Source organism: Populus euphratica, unplaced genomic scaffold, assembly GCF_000495115.2.
Source record: "Populus euphratica unplaced genomic scaffold, PopEup_1.0 scaffold20.1, whole genome shotgun sequence".
Classification (NCBI taxonomy): Eukaryota; Viridiplantae; Streptophyta; class Magnoliopsida; order Malpighiales; family Salicaceae; genus Populus; species Populus euphratica.
The window spans coordinates 1,393,782-1,410,661 of NW_011499854.1; the positions used below are offsets into that span (position 1 = coordinate 1,393,782).

The window sequence follows — 16,880 nt, forward strand, 5'->3', positions numbered from 1 at the left end:
AAAGTCACATGCCACACCAACCACTTTTGAATTAAAATAATAATTTTTATATATAATTACTCCTTAAGCTATATAAAAATAATAAAAACAAAAACTATAGCAAAATACCCAGAGTGTTTTTGTGTCCATAGTTAAGAAAAATTATTTTTTAAGGGCATTTAAGACTTTGATTTATAAAAATAAAAAGATAAAATACTCCTAAAACTAAGGAATTTATTTTCTTCCAAGGATGTAGGTAAAAATAAAAAAATACCGAACACCACTCTTTTTAAATGTCATTGCTAATAACTCCTAAAAAAAAAAAAAACCCAGAGTATAATAATAACATGACAAACCAACCTGCAAGCCAACAGCTAAGAGATTGTGATTTACAATTTTTTTTACTAAATTGATAAAACCCATAAGGAAATCTTGATTTTCAAGATGAACAATTATTCAATCTCCTAGGTAAGGATAGAATTACATTCCATTCTTTACATCACACACCATCACAGGATTTATAATTTAACACAAACACCAAGCCACTGTTGAGCTTGCAAGGACAATAGTCATTACATTGCGCACACTTGCTAAACAAAAAGACACACATGCCATACCATCACCCTCATACAATCTCCAATTACGGCTTCATCACACACAAACTACATTATAGGCCTTAATTATTACATTATTTTCAGCCAGAACCTTCGATCTCAACAACCCTGACATTAGGCCTATAACTGGCAACCTCTTCCTTAGGAATAGTAACAGTGAGCACACCATTCACCATATCAGCCTTGACCTGATCCCTTCTAGCATTATCAGGCAACTTAAACTTGCTCATAAACTTACCATCCTGGGTGCTTACTTGAAGCATATTATCATCATCAATGCAAACAAGCACATCTTCTCTGCCAAAATCAGGAAACACAGCTCTAAACACATGGGCTCTTGATGTTTCCCTCCAGTTTACCTTGGTTTGCCTTGAAAATGAAGGGAATGGAGTGGAAAGTACGGAAGGGAATGGAAAGTTTTGAAACGGGTCCCAAAGGTCTAGTGAAGTGAAGAAATCTTCAGGATCCCATGAGTTTAAAGAGGACGGATTTGTGATTGTGCCATCCTGGTTTCCAATTGGAACTATTGACATGGTTTTTGGTGTCTTGAATTGTGAGTAGGAAGACGATGTATATGTCTGAAGGTAAAGCATGTTCAGTATAAAAGCTAGAAGATGGTAAAGACTCCTTTTTGGTACTTTCTGGAAGGGTATGGAAGCGGGTGGGCTTCTCGAGGTTATAACTTGTGCATGTGATGTGGGTGAAGGCATGACAAGCCTTAAACTTCACTGGGTCTTGGACATGATGTCTTATGGGCCCGAGACAATGTTTTTATCGTTGGTTGGAAAAATGGATCTTAGAACTTGGTATGGAATTTTTAGAATGTGGACTGCGATTTTTATTTTCTTATCAACTACTTGATTGGTATGGGAGTTTAGTGGTTGTCAATGTGATTCCATTGATGTCAGTTTTACAAGAGAGGTTGATAAGTTGATAAATTCATGCTTGATTTAATTTTTAAAATATAATAAATAACTACTAGTATAAAACCCTACCCAAACCACTAGTTAATATAGTTAGTTGACGAGTTTTAAAATTCAAGATGTTTATAGAATAAGGTTTTTTGATGATTGGATTATGAGTTAATCAAATATTAAAATAACTCTTTTTTCTAATGTAAAGTAAATTATCTTGATGAATGTTTTGGATACCTAAAAAAATCATTTTATTGAGGATTTGAGAAAAGAATAGGGATGATTATTTTTGGTTCGGTTAAGTTTTTATCAAAAAAAAGTAATCAAACTAGGTTTTTTAAAAAAACCAAAACTGGTTTAAACAGATCGGTTTCGGTTTGATTATTTTAGAACAAAAACTGGTTTTTTTAATTTGACTTGATTTTTTCGATTTGGCTATGTTTTTTCGGTTTAGGTTCGGTTTGGTTTTTTTGATTTCAGGTTTATAAAATCAAAACTAAACAGATTTTTTTTTTTAAATTCTAATCTGTTTTTTTATAGTTCAGTTTTTTTAATTATTTTTTTAATTTTATGATTTTTTTAATTTTTTTACTCATCTTTAGAAAAGAAGTAATAAACATGCTAAAAAACATTAAATTCTAAGAACAATTGAATTTATGTTTTTTAAATATAAAAAATTATTTTTTTTATCAGGATAGTTGAAAAAATATTTATAATTCTTGAATCTTATTTTTTTTCTTGAATGAAAGGACTGAAAAATAATAATAACATTTACAAGAAATATATATCTCTTATACGCATTGATGAGGGAAGAATTAGATAGACTTGAGACACTAATTGGTCCCAAAAACAACAAACCATGTTATTAGACTAGGGGTGTGTTTGGCTTGGAGGTGTGATGGCTTTTTGTCAAAGATACAATACTTTTTAAGCACACACTACATCTCTAAAAGCTATAAAAACATACTTTTTTCTCTAAAAAGCCAAAACTACTTTCTATTCAAACATCCTCTAAAAAAAAGACAAGTGTCTAAGAAAACCAAACGCATCTTTTAAGATTGGGCTTAGAAACACCATTCGGGTCGAAAGAAGGGTTAGATATTTGTCAAACATCCATGCTTAGGTTGTGTGCCCATGCCCACAACATGATGTTTGGAGTGTTCACGCACTCGAGTGCTCTACTTGAACTCACAAGGTGTGGAATATGGGCCCATGATTATTGTGAGTTTTGTGCTGAAAAAACGATAAATCTTGATCCATGAATAGTATTACACTCAGCAGTACTCAGGCTCGTAAACAATTCCTTAAGAGGTGTAATCGGGGTTTTTGACCCAGAGATTTTGCAAAATGTGATAATGTTGCCATTCAGGCAAAGGCCAAATGGGTTTTAAGGGGCAGCAATTTGTGAATAAACTTGTCTCTGAGGTTGACACACAGGGACTCCGGAAATAAAGATATGAAAGAGAAAGAGGGAAGAAGATTAGACTGCCGTGTTTAGGCTAAAGTTAAAAGGAAATAAATAAAACGAATGCTAGCTACAATTCTGTCAGACGAATTTCCCGAGGGACAAGAACCCATCAAAGTCTCTTTTATTGTTATTATTATTATTAATAATAATGTGTTCTTCAGGCTATATATTATATATATTTTGATTAATTTTATATATTATATATTTTTTTTGATTAATTATATATATATATATTATTAATAATTTTATAAATCCTGAAACTATATAAATTTTTAATAATTTTAAAATTTATAAAACTTTAACTAATAATCTTAATAATCTTAATAGAGACACCCATCAATATATTCTTGGCTTCTTACGTTATTCAAGTGAATTTGGAATCAAAAGTCAAATCAGAGGATGAGCAGATAAAAGTTGACACCTGTGTCTTATTATAAAGTGAAAGCATGGAAAATACTCCAATGATTAATTTAATATGAACTTTAAGAAAAATATCTTGCCATACCTCAAGTGCGTGCCACCCCGGAAGAATAAGTTTTATTTTAAGGTGATTAAAAATATGGTTATGATTTTTTAAAAAATATTTTTTAAAATTAAAATATCAAAATAATTTAAAAATATTAAAATTATATTAATTCAAAATAAAAAAAATTAAATTTTTTAAAAGTGCTTTTTGAAGCCTCTATGTGGAATCAATGGATTGGATAAAATTTTAATATTTTTATTTAAAATTAAAATTTTTATATTTTTAGATGATTTTTATAATTTATATGAAAAATAATTTTTTAATATATTTTTAAAAAAATTACAATAACGTATTAAATACTCATGAAAGTAAATTATAATTTAATATATCAAATTCTTAGCATAAATATTCAACACGCATCACATGGAGTTAATCTTTTCATTTGGGCTAGACCCAGGGGAGTTGTTTTGTAATTTTTGCCTAACCGAAGGAAAATAAACTCGAATTTGTAGTTTTCAGATGGGGCAGGGCAAGGTTTCCGTCTCGAGATTGACATGACAGGATCTGCATCGTCTTCGATGGATCCCTTTCCTGAGTGGAGGCCGTCATCTGCTCTGATTTTCTCTTCCAATGTGTTTGGTATTGCTGTTTCTTCATTTTAGTTTAAAAATAAATTGTTTTTTTAAAATATTTTTAATTAAAATTAATTTTTAAAAATAAATATTTAATTAAAATTATAGTTGAAATTAAAATCAAACAAAAAATAATTTATTATATTTAATTAAAAAATATTTTTAATTTAAATATTTTTAATTTAACTACTATTATTATATCATAAAATAAATAATATTAATATCAAATATTTTTTATTATTTCATTAAATTATATAGAATTTCATCATATATTAAATCTATCTAACAATGACTATATTTTAAAAAAAAAATTAAGTATATAATAATAAAAATTGAATTTTTTATTATGTCATCAAACAATATTTTTTAGAATTTTTAAATAAAACATAATTAAAATAAAAAAATCTAAAGAATGTGTATTTTGTACAGCGTGTTATATTGGACCTTCAAACTACAAGGATCAAAAGAAACTAAACTATATAAAAAAATAGAGTATATTTTTCAAAATTATCCAATTATGACATGATTTAAACAACATGACCCAGCAGGCTGGATTGAAAATTAAGTCGTTTCTTAATTTAGACCGACACCCAATTATTAATTAACTTTTTAAATGATTATCCATTGAATTGATAATCCAGTAGTCAGGCCAATGTTCTTCCTGCAACTTGAAGATTTGATGAATATGCTCCTCAGCCAAACGTAAATGAGACTATCAATCTAATCAAAAGTTAATGAACAAAATAGTGTATGGATTTTGTTAAAGAATCATCTCATCTAAAAGTTTAAGCTTTTAAGTGAGGCTTTAAAATATGATTTATATTATTCTTTAACACACCCCCTCAAGTGAAAGCCCTTTAAATTTGAAATTTGCACAGATCTATATTACTTTGTGTTAAATTTTTATCAAATAAATGGGGATGGTGAGATTCGAACTCGTGGCCGTTTGGTCATCAAGACTCTGATACCATGTTAAAGAACCATCTCACCTAAAAATTTAAGCTCTTAAATGAGACTATAGAATATGATTTATATTATTTTTTAACATATTTATCATAAAAGTTTCAACCTCAAAGGTCAAGACAGTATAGATTTGAACATACCATCTTCAAGAACAACAAAAAGATACTGTCAATAACAAAAAGATTTGGAGGGCGTTTTGTTAGGTAAGGAGTCTATATAATTCTCTGAGTTGGGCCAAAAGAAAATTATATCTGCAAAAGTAATGCTCAGGTGATTAGAAACTCTTTGATAGCGTTGTTAATCTCAACTTATTACATTAAAATTAAAATATCTTAATTAAATTCATTATTTAGCTTAAATATCAAATTAAATTATATAAAAATTATTTTTATATGACCTGATCGATTTTATAAATCAAAAAAAATTTCTTTAAACAATTAGTAAAAATATAACTTGATTTAAAATTGTTTCTAAGATGATATCTTTTTTTAAAAAAATTAAAACAATGATATATTAAATCAATTTAGGTTAACCTTCTAAACCTAAAAACTAAATTATAAACTCAATTGAATTTAATAATTTTATTTTTTTTTTATTTTTTTTTATTTCATTGTATGACAAAACCAAGTACCAGCTCAATACCTAGATATTTTTCTAAGATTACGATAACTTCATAAAAAAATAAATTAAAATAAATCATAAAATTTAATAATTATTTTTTTATATTTTTTATTTAATAATATGAAAAAAATATGCGTTAAAAATGAACACCAACCCATTATTGTTATATGTTTTTAAGCTCATGATAATTTTATAGGAAATAAATTAAAATAAATTATAATTAGCAAGTTATAATAATTATATTTTTTATTTTTAGAGTCATTGTTTATTAAACAACATGATAGTAAAAAATATGTGATTGTAACAACATAATATTGATCTAGGTATGTTTATGAGATTAAAATAAATAAATATAAAAAATTAAAATAAATAATAAAATTTAATTTTTAATAAATTTAATATTAAAAAATAATAAAAATTTACATGTTAGTAACATGCGAGGAAGGTAACGATGTTTTCCCCTCCTCTTGCTTTTGTTAAGCATACGGTATTAATATGCTGACAACACTTTGGAGGCCATTGTATCAGATCTTAATATGGTGAGAGTTTTAAGAAAAGTATTGGCTTCAATTTTCGTAGGTCGAACTTCCACTTGTATAAATATTCCACTTGTTAGCCTATCCTATTTCATGCACCGTCGCGTTATCCGAAACTAGCATCGTCTGCTTGCTTCTCCGTGGCAGGCAATCGCAATATATAAATATATAACAAAAGCTAAATGGTGTTGCACTATTCATTCTTTTGTTGTTTATTAAGATACGGGCAATTGTAGATTGGAAAGTATAATGAGTGGTTGTTCTTATTGAAAGAATTTATTAGACATGCTTGTGGCTGAAATTGTTTTTTTGGAGGATATATCTATTATTGAAAAAATAATTGAGAACAAAATAGTTAGTTGAGGTTTTTTGAAGTCTGGTTATGAAGAATGACATGATTGTCAAACTCTAGAAGACCGTGTGTTTGGGTTTGCAATATGGAAATATTTCATTTTTTATGTTTATAAATTTGTTTTTTCTTTAATAAAAAATATATTTTATGTTATTACTAATATAGTTTTTTTTCAAAAGTTTTTTTTTAAAATATATTAAAATGATATTTTTTTTCTTTTTTAAATGTATTTTTAATATTAATACATTAAAATAATTTGAAAATATAAAAAAAATAATTCAAAACCAAAAAAGAATAAATATTTCTGGAATTTTTTTTGGGTTTTTTCTTTTGAAGGAATGATAATTATAGATGATAAAAGAGTGATTATATATCTATTATAACCATGATTTTTATTAAAATTATGATTTAGAATAGCAGTTTATATTAAAAGGATGATTCAAAATCTATTCTCTTTGAAATCATGATTCTAAATAGCAGTTGGGATAAATTATATTATTTTTTTAAAAAAAATTTTTGAAACATATTATTGTTTTAGAGTTTTATTCTAATTTTATTATTTTTTTTAAAAAAATCTGATTTCATTGAAAGAAAAATCCTTCAATATCACCTCTACCGAGATATTCGTTATGAAGGGCATGTTTATTTTTGTATTTCAAGAGTATTTTTGAAAAAAATTGAATTTTTTTTATTTTTTTATTAACTTCAAATTAATATAATTTTAGTGTTTTTAAATTATTTTAATATACTGATGTTAAAAATAATTTTTTTTTAAAAAAAATATTAACATATATTTTAACATAAAAAATTATTTAAAAAACAATAATAATCATAATTTCAAACATAGTCAAAATTTATCGTGTAGGCAAATCATCTTTAACCAAGGTTAGCTAGATACTCCTGTTGAAGATGAATTTGGTCATTAACCATTAGAAGGACATCTTCTCTTCAGAACTAGGAGACAAACACAAGTACACGAGCTTTTTCTACAGACTGGACAAATTTATTTTTGAAACTAGTAATAATTTCTACTCTAGCAAGAAAACAGTCCTACTCTAGCACCTAAAACAGTGGCTACGCATGGAGTACTTGCGCAACTTATTAGTCGTGCATTTACTCTATGAATTCGATCACTGGGTGCGCACGCTAGACCTATAAAGAAAAGCTGGTGTCCTTCGAAGGGTCTGTTTGAAGCAACTACACCAAAGCAAACGTTCGGTAATGCTTCAAAACGCAATTTATTTCTGGTGAAGCTGATTGAATTTGCATTTAAAATGTAGTTAAATTGAAAGCACCTCTCTGCTGTTTTGTACTTTTTCTGTACTGTTTATTTTTTTAAAAAAATCAGTAAATTTATTAATTTACTCAAATTATTCACTATTTTTTTAAATAATATTCTTTATAATATTTAGTAACTGTTCAACGTGCAGTGAATTTATTCATTAAATTTATTCTAATTCTAATTTTATTTTTGATAATATTTATTAAATTTCATTGTAAATTCAAAAAAATATAAAAATTAGAGTTCTTATTAAATAACTTTTATATATAATAAAATTATTAATATTAATATATATATTTTATAGTTATTTTATAACTTTAATGTAAAAAATATTATTAATTAAATATATTAAACTATTTTTTAATTTTAATTTTAATTTTAATTTAATATATATAAATATTAAATTAATTTTCACTAAAAATATTTTTAATAAAATAATATTTTTAAATCTTAACCATAAAAACCATCACAGTACAAAACAGACTCCAATTAACACCCTTTCACCGTCATAATCCGCCCCCACTCTCTCTCTCATGCATTATTAGGGTCGAATTACCCTACTGTCTACTTCTACAATTACCAGTGGAGAGGAAAAAGTGGTCGAATCTATGGCTTCTGTCAACGTCGAGAGAAAGAAGGAAATGGACCTGTGTGGGTTGATTTGTAGCTTCGGGTTGTTAATTAATTAACAATTAATTATGTGAAATCCAACCTTCTATTCTTCTAGAAAATCATCTCTGGATCAAGCTTCTCTCCGGTTCCTGCTGGTTCAGATTTACAGCTTGTAAGTGCCAAAGGCCACACAACGGAAACCTTTTCTGTTTCTGACTCTTCAATATTTGCAGGATTTGCATTTGGTTTGGTCGGGTTGGGAAAACAACTCCCTCTCTAGACCCGAAGCTACAAATGAGGCTGAGGTTATTGCGTGGAGCTTTGGTTTTTGGAGGTTGGTGAAAGGGGCAGTTGTTGCTGGCGCGTTGGCGAGCCTTGCCTGGCTTGGTGGTTGAGAACTTGAGATAGTGGTTTTGCGGTGGTTCTCTCTTTGACAGTGAAGGTGAAGGGGAGATCAATGTTCCAGCCCCGCAGGCGCACTCCTTTAGCCCACTGGGCAAACTTTTCATACGGAATTAGAAACCGAAGGTTTTACAGGTCGTGCATGTACTCAGATGGTCGTGCATGCAGTGAAAAAGTGAAAAATATTATTTTTTCAATTATAGTAGTTAAGAAAGTGATAATGTGGGGGAAACACTCCGTACACACGTTAAACATTTTCTAGTGTGCGCAAATCACACCCTCACATCAGTCTGAACTCTGAAAGCCAGTGGTACGGGTGGTTTTCTATTCAAAAAAACAAGGGGCGCGGTTTCTCCTTTCACACGGGGCTGCACCGGAAACCTCCTGGAAAATCCTTGGCCCAGGAAGAACAACCAAGAAAAGAAGAACCACTTAGCTCGCTACCTTGTCACTGATCGGTTGAATCTTGGCCGTCAAGGTCTGTTAAAGTGGGACCGAGAAATTTAAAGCATCGTGGGACCGAGAAATTTAAGGCATCGTGGGACCGACTAGGAGATGGGCCTGATGGCTACTTGTTGCGCTTGGGGAGTCTGATTCTGTTTTGTATTTCGGAGGAGGTGATGCGATGGCTAAGATCCAATTGGGACGTGTGATTTCAACAAGTTTTACCAAGTATTTGCAACGTGGTTCAATGACTTTTCTAAGTTGTTTAGTTCATTGATGACGTCATACCTTCTTTGAAACTAATTTAAAAAATAATACAACAAGTTACGCATGCCAAAACTAAGAATTGCATGGAGGATTCCACTTCTTCGGATCGATTTAAATTTAAAATTTTATGAAAATTCCATTTTTTTATATTAAATTCTAGATTGGAATGAAAGAAATACAATCTTCACAAAAGAAATAATTTTGATATACATAATTGGTTCTTGATTAAATAGAAAAGTGAAAAGAACTACATTATAGATTCATTTTACTGTGCAAGCATGAAAAATCCCCTATATTCTTCTGAAAGAATTAAACATATAATTTTATATTTATCTTAAGTATTCTGTTCCTTTTTTTATTTGAGAAATTAAATATGTTATTCTTAAGTATCAAATCAACTTACTTCAGTTGGCAGGTAGGCTGCCGTGAGCTTCTCGGCCACCTTGTTGACCGCAGTTCATCTTTTTTGACCCAATCTACATGTGCGACCGAATTAAACATCAAACCTCACAAGGTGTCAAAGCAAACTACAGCTATGCTCAAGTAATTTTTTCCCTATTAAATTTATCTTCGTAGACAGCTTGAAATCCAAATTCTCTTATTTCACTGCACATAACTAAGATCTCATTGTCCCCCGGCAATGCCTCAAGTGATATTAGTTGTCCTGTAGATCCCATGATAAAATGGATGATATGTTATTATAAATATGCTCAAATTTGAATCATATGATAAAAGCAATATATCACTAGTTTATATATTTTTGTTATTCGCTGGATAATTTTTTTTTAATATAATAAAAAAATATTTAAACCGTAAAAAATTATTTAACATGTTTATTAAATTTAATTTAATAAATTAACTTGAAAATCTCTTGATTTAACTTTTTTTTTTTAGTTTAAAAGTTGTTATGATATAACCTAGTTAAGTAGAAAAATTCAAAAATATTTTAGTGAAGTAGCAAAATAAGTTTGAAAATAAAATTAATGTAAAAAACATCTTTTCAACTTCTTTTTTAGCTTGAATATAAAATTAAATTATATAAGAGTTATTTTAATATAATTCAGTTGATTTGATGGGTCAAAAATCAATTTAATTGGCTTAAAAAAATTTACTAAAAAAATTAATTCAATTTGACTTTATAGAGTTTAAATTATATTAATATAACTAATAAATTTAATCAATTTAAACATAATTTAAATAGCTATTAAAGAAATTAAAGAAAAAAGAGTAAAGAAAAGGTTAATCGAAATATTACCAATGAAGTTACATATTAATTATAAACCTCAAATATGTTGTAATGTCCATTCCAAGCTTTAGTTTTTCTTTCTTTCTTTCTATCCTTCTTTTGAAGCCCCGCGCAATAAAAGTAATGTAAACCCGATGATTTTCAAAGCATTATTCAAAGGGCACAGAGGGAAATAAGCATGAAACAAAAGCAGCCATGGACTTTTTAAGTTTTGTTTCCAAAAAGCGAAAGGATTAAACGGAGCGTTTCTTTGTCCGTTTCTTTTCTTAATTGTCGACTCTTGACTAATGGGGTTGAATCAGGTTGACTTGTTTAGGAGTTATTTTTTATATTAATATATAACTTGAAAGGTATTAATTTAAAGTAAATAAAAAAATAAAAAAAATTATTTTTTAAAAAATAATTTTAAAACACATAAACAAATAAATATTAAAAAAATAGTTAAATTACATAGATTTTTTAAATAAAATTTTTAGCAAGTTAAATTAAGAACTGATTTTAATTTGGTTTATAATTTTGAATATGTCACCCTCAAAGCTTTCTCATTAATTAGAAAAAACTACAATTATAATGTTTTAAAAATTTCTTTTTTAAATTACAAAAGCAAGAATTATTATAATATTAATTACAATTATTATAATAATTAATTTTTAAAATATTTTAATTTTTTTCAAAAATATTTTTGAAACAAAATTTGAAAATCTCAACCATCCGGCCGGACCGGACCGGTTTAACATCTATGCTCATTTATATCAGCCAACGAATCTCCTATCCTCCTATAAATACACCCTGGCACTTAATGAATTCTTCAACTCTCTTCCTCTGTTCTTCTCACTCACAACTTCGAAACTCAAAACAAACTGTATCAATCTCGGATCATCATCAAGCGAGCTTAATTAGCTTTAGGCAGGAAAGAAAGAGACAGTACAGCAGAGTCTGCAGAGATGTGTTTTGTGTTTTTATGTGACGAAGAAGAGAGGGATTTAGGCAGGCAACAAGCTTCAGGGTCATGTCCTCACTGTGGAGGTAAAGTACAAGCCGTGGATTTTGAAGGCCGGTGGAGGTTCTGTTTCTTGCCCATATGCTACAAGATGAAGAGAAAATATTTATGCACTTTATGTTCCAGGCGGCTGGAATTATCTCATTAATCAGGACAAGGAGGTTGCTTTCTGATTATAGACCAAGAAAATTAAGCTACTTAATAGCTGATTCCTAGATGTCTTCTTTATCTTGCATGTCTTTCTTTGCTTCTTTTTTTTTTTGGTAATATTTTTTTCATGTCTTTCGTTATTATGTTGTGAAGAGAGGGATGGCTTCTTCATATGATTAAATGTATATTATGGCACCTTTATTAAGTGGTTATGGGGATTCAGTGTTCCTTGCGTTGATCTACAGACCTTTGTTTTTCTCCACGAGAAAGGAAGAAAATCTGAAATGGGTTTCTTCTTCGTTGGGTGGAGGGGAAATGGGATGTTCGAGAATTCAGAAGGATGTCCCATTATTCTTGTGGGACATTCAATCTCTTTGATTTCTAAGATTAACTCCTACAAAGGGTCTATGCTATGATTAGAGTAGGCTGCTACTTGGATCAAGAATTGATATTGATAGAAAACTCAGCTTTAGATTAACACAGTTTCTGTCCAGGAAAAGAAAAGAAAGGATTAATGAAGTTTTGGATTGGGATACGAGGGGCAAAATGTGTACTGTATACGTTTTGCTTTTTCTCTCTCCTGGTTTGATGGAGTACTGTATACGTGTTCCGCGTTGTGCAGCAGGAGTTCAAATTATTTCAACACAAAAAGAATACTTAGATGACAACGATATGAGACAAACCAAAACACGGTATGAGATACGAGACCGAAACAAATTGCAGAAAAAAACGTAAAAAGAAATTGTAATGTTCAAGACATGTAAAAAAAACTTTAAAAAAAAATAAAAAAAATTCCAGTAAACACATGTTAATTTCATGAGCCCATAATTCACGTTATGAGAAATAAAATTTAAAAAAAAAACTAATAAAACAAAACATCGAGAAACAAAATGTAAATGAACTCCAGTTGGCTTATCCTCTTTCAAAATAATAAAACGGTCAGAAATGTAAAGAAATGACAAAGCTACTAATAAAATTTTAAAAAATTATTAAAAAAATCAAGTTTATCTAGGCTAATTTAATTAGCTTGTTACCCGTGTAACATGAGATAGTAATAACAAAAAAACTTTTTAAAATACCATCTAAAAAAAATTAAAATAAAATAAATAAAATTTAATAAAAAAATACAAGTTCACTCGAGTTAACTTGATTAATATGCACTCATGATAACTCAGCAAAAAACAAAATCATATAGTTTATGGGCCAATAATTTAACATAAAAAAATAAATTTATAAAAAAATTAATTTTGTAAAAAATATTGAGAAAAAAATCCAAATCAATTATGATTAAGTTAACTAACTTATTACCTGAAATATAAAATTAAGATAATACAATAAAAATAAAATTAGATCAAACAATGAAGCTAAGGGTTTAATAATAAAATGTCAAATTATGAAAATAATAAAGTAAAATATTCAACCATAAAACAATTAAACTTCCAAACAATGCAAACTAAATATAGTATAAAAATAAATGAAAGAAAATAATCAATGGCTAAATTGAAAAAGAAACTAAAAAAAGAATAAAAAAACCAATTGAAAGAATGATGACCAAAACTAGATATAAAATCAAATAAAATAAAATTTTAAAGGATAAAATTAAAAAAAAAATAAGAATATAGCAATAAAAAGAATCAAGATAAAATATATATTAAGAAAACAAAAGTTATAAAATTAGGGATGAAATTGAAAAAATAATAATAACCAAGAAAAATATAAAACACATAAATAGAGCAATTAAAAATAGAGAGACCAAATCAAATTAAAAAATAAAATTAAATAAAATATTAAGTGAGAAATTAAAAAATTCAAAAAATATTAAAAGCTAAATAAACAGTAATCAAAATCAATCCAATAACTTGATTTTCATTTATCTTTTATTTTTTGATACAAAACCCAGTAATTTTAATAACATATATATTTTTAAAACCATAACAAATGATATATTTTTTAAATATATAATTTTTTTAATTACAATTATAAAAGTTATCACAATATCAAATATTAACTTAAATTCTTAAACTACTTAACTCACATGCCATGTTAAATTACACAAAAGTGAGAATGTATATAAATTAACAACAACATGGGGATCTAATAACAATAGAAAGCTAAATAATTTAATTATATTTTTCTTAATTTTATTTCATGAGGAAAGTAGAATTTTTCGGGAGACAAGGAAATAATTACATTAAATAAGCCAGTAAATATTGAAACACAACCATGGCTGTGTGTTTAATTAGGTTGTTAAAATAAAAATAAAAATAAAAATAAAATTGATTGTTGTTGTGAAACCTGAAGCAATAATGAAGAATATTATACAAGAAAAACTCTTAGATTTAACACAGTTCAACAATATATCTATATATATTCATACGAGCGATAAGCTTTATTTCACTATATGTCAATTAAGATTACAAAATGTGTATTTATAGTCCTTTGTTCATCGTTAAAAGTCATAACGAACTAATAGCTCAGACCCAAAATTAATTTCTGCTGTATATGACTGGAAAATTCTCAGTTACATTTTACTTTCCTCGTTAACTGGGAAACACGGGAGTAATATTTTAAGCATCAAGGCAATGCCAAATGATCTTGATTTAATTACTGTATCCTTTATTATATCATTAGGGTTTGCTGAACGGTTAATTCTTTGAGCATCGCACAATGTTGATGGTCTATGGATCATCATATTTGAATAAAATAGTAAAAAGGAATTTGTAAATTCAAATTCAATGACTAGCAAAATATTGTAGTTTGCTTTACCAATAAAGAAGCAGGCAAGGCTGCAGATTCGATAGCAAGAACATCCAAACTCTCTATTTGCCTGGTTGATCGGGTGTGTAGGATCCCTTAAGGTCTTCATCGTATTCTTATATCAGCTTTCCTTATGCAGAAATCTTTATCGATCCCCACAGAAAAATCAATCTCTAATGGCTGGCTAATAACATTATGCCGATGTTTTGAGTATCAGATTTTCTCGTTCATGCACCAGCAGAATCCACCCAGCATACAAAAGGTAAAGGGTAGTCATATAATTGTGTGCCTCGTGAAAGATTTTGTTAGTGTTATTGTAAAATAAAAAAGGTGACCCTCCATTTGCTTCTTTTACAAAAAGAAAGGAAATGACATTTAGTTATTTCCATCACCATGAGATTAAGAAAGAGAGAGATGAAGGAGAAGAAAAGGAAGAAGAAAAATTGCTATAAAATGATAGCAGAAGTATTGACCAAGCAAATATTCAATTTATTGTTGGCCGGCCACCGGATATTGGTGATCACATGGTGGCTATTGCAGCATAACCAAATGGCCATTAACATTTTCCCTCGATTCATCTCCTTTTCTTGTTTAAGCCTAGGTTTCATGTACATTAGAATTTTTCCCTCTTTTACAAGGTCTTTAGATCTTAGTAAATCAAAAACCCCACATCCAAGGTCACTAATTTCAGCCTAAAAACTTTATATGTGCTGATTATTATATATGTAAATGATATAGGAAACAAATTGATGCGATCCATAAATGCTATAAGGAGTGAAGAAGCAAATGCAATTGAAGATATGGTAAAGAACACATTTCAAAGGCATGCAATAAACTCCATGACTTCAACTTAATATCACCATCAAAAGCTTTAATTTATCCTTCAATCATATGATATGAGCTAATGATATATGACATTTCTATTCTTGAATTTATAATGCCTACTGTTGAGTTTCTTAGAACTTATAAGTAGTATAAGTAATGAAAACAATAATTATAAAAAATTTTAAGAGTCTCAAATATCCACTTAGATAAATTTAGAGTTGTTTGTGATTTATATAAAGATTAGCTAAAAAATAATTTTTTTTTTAATTTTAAATAATTACTTTAAGGTTAGATAATCGTATATCACAAGTCGTCTAAGTATTTAATCTCTAATAATAATTTACACAAATCACCAGTAAAAAATTTCTTAAATCCTTTTAGGAGAAAGAGATTTATTTATTTTTATTTATGTAGGGTGTACGAGTTAACTTGTATATATCTTAACTAATCTTCACGAATCCTGAAATTAATAATCAAACAAGCCTTCAGTGACCATCAATACTAGTAATCATAGGGCTTGAACCTAAGATTGTAGGGGAAGCAAACCTATTAGTTCCAAACTCTAATTAACCATTAGACCACCTACTAGATGGTTACAAGAGATTGATACATCTTAGAATACTAGCTCTTTCTTTGTTTTTTAGGTATATTGTTTTCATATTCTCATAGAAAATAAAATACATAACATTCTATTTATAGAAAAATCTAAAAACCCTACTTGATTTTTTTAAATTTAGAATTGTAACCCTTGTATTAATTAAATTATAGTTCTTAATTTTTAAAATTTATTTACAATCAAGTTTTTAATTTATAACATATAGTTTTTATGTGTATGACTCTTTATATGTCCTGTTTATTAGTTTCAAGTATTTCTTATAAATTACTTTATAAGCAAATACTTCTTTTTATAAATAAAAATATATAATATATATTAGTTTCAACAGTTGTAATTAATGTTTGCTCTTAAAAGAGCATTGATTAGAAATATTTAGAAACAATAATTTGATGTAATATAAATCTTATAATTACAATAATTTTATAATTTTTTATGTAAAATATTTTTGTTTTATAAACTTTATCTTTACTTTAATTTCATTAATTAAATATTAAATTTATTAATGAAATAGAATGAAACATTAAAAATAATAAATATTTACTAATAATAAATGCTTCTATCAATATCCCCCCTCCCCGAGTCTCTGATTCGAGAAAGTAACGTGAGGAATGTGGCTAGGTTTCCTATCCTTCAACAAATGTGAGGCTGGAACAGCCTTTCTCTTTTCTCTGAGAAAGGAAGAGACAGGGACGTGCTGGCTGGAGAGCATATTCCACCCCCCCCCCCCCCCGGCC

The 16,880-nt window shown here is 28.1% G+C and overlaps 1 protein-coding gene and 1 long non-coding RNA gene across 2 annotated transcripts; one reads left to right on the forward strand and one right to left on the reverse strand.

The window, feature by feature from the left end:
* Positions 1-388: 388 nt before the first annotated feature.
* Positions 389-1,244, reverse strand: LOC105122566 (18.5 kDa class I heat shock protein-like). Its single transcript, XM_011021768.1, has one exon. It carries the CDS (start codon positions 1,184-1,186, stop codon positions 674-676), a length of 513 nt encoding a protein of 170 aa, XP_011020070.1. The 5' UTR covers positions 1,187-1,244; the 3' UTR covers positions 389-673.
* Positions 1,245-11,585: 10,341 nt separating this feature from the next.
* On the forward strand, positions 11,586-12,190 carry LOC105122567 (uncharacterized). The gene is made up of 2 exons (XR_841712.1): positions 11,586-11,941; positions 11,997-12,190. It is a non-coding gene; the product is annotated as an uncharacterized LOC105122567 (long non-coding RNA).
* The last annotated feature ends 4,690 nt before the right edge of the window (positions 12,191-16,880 follow it).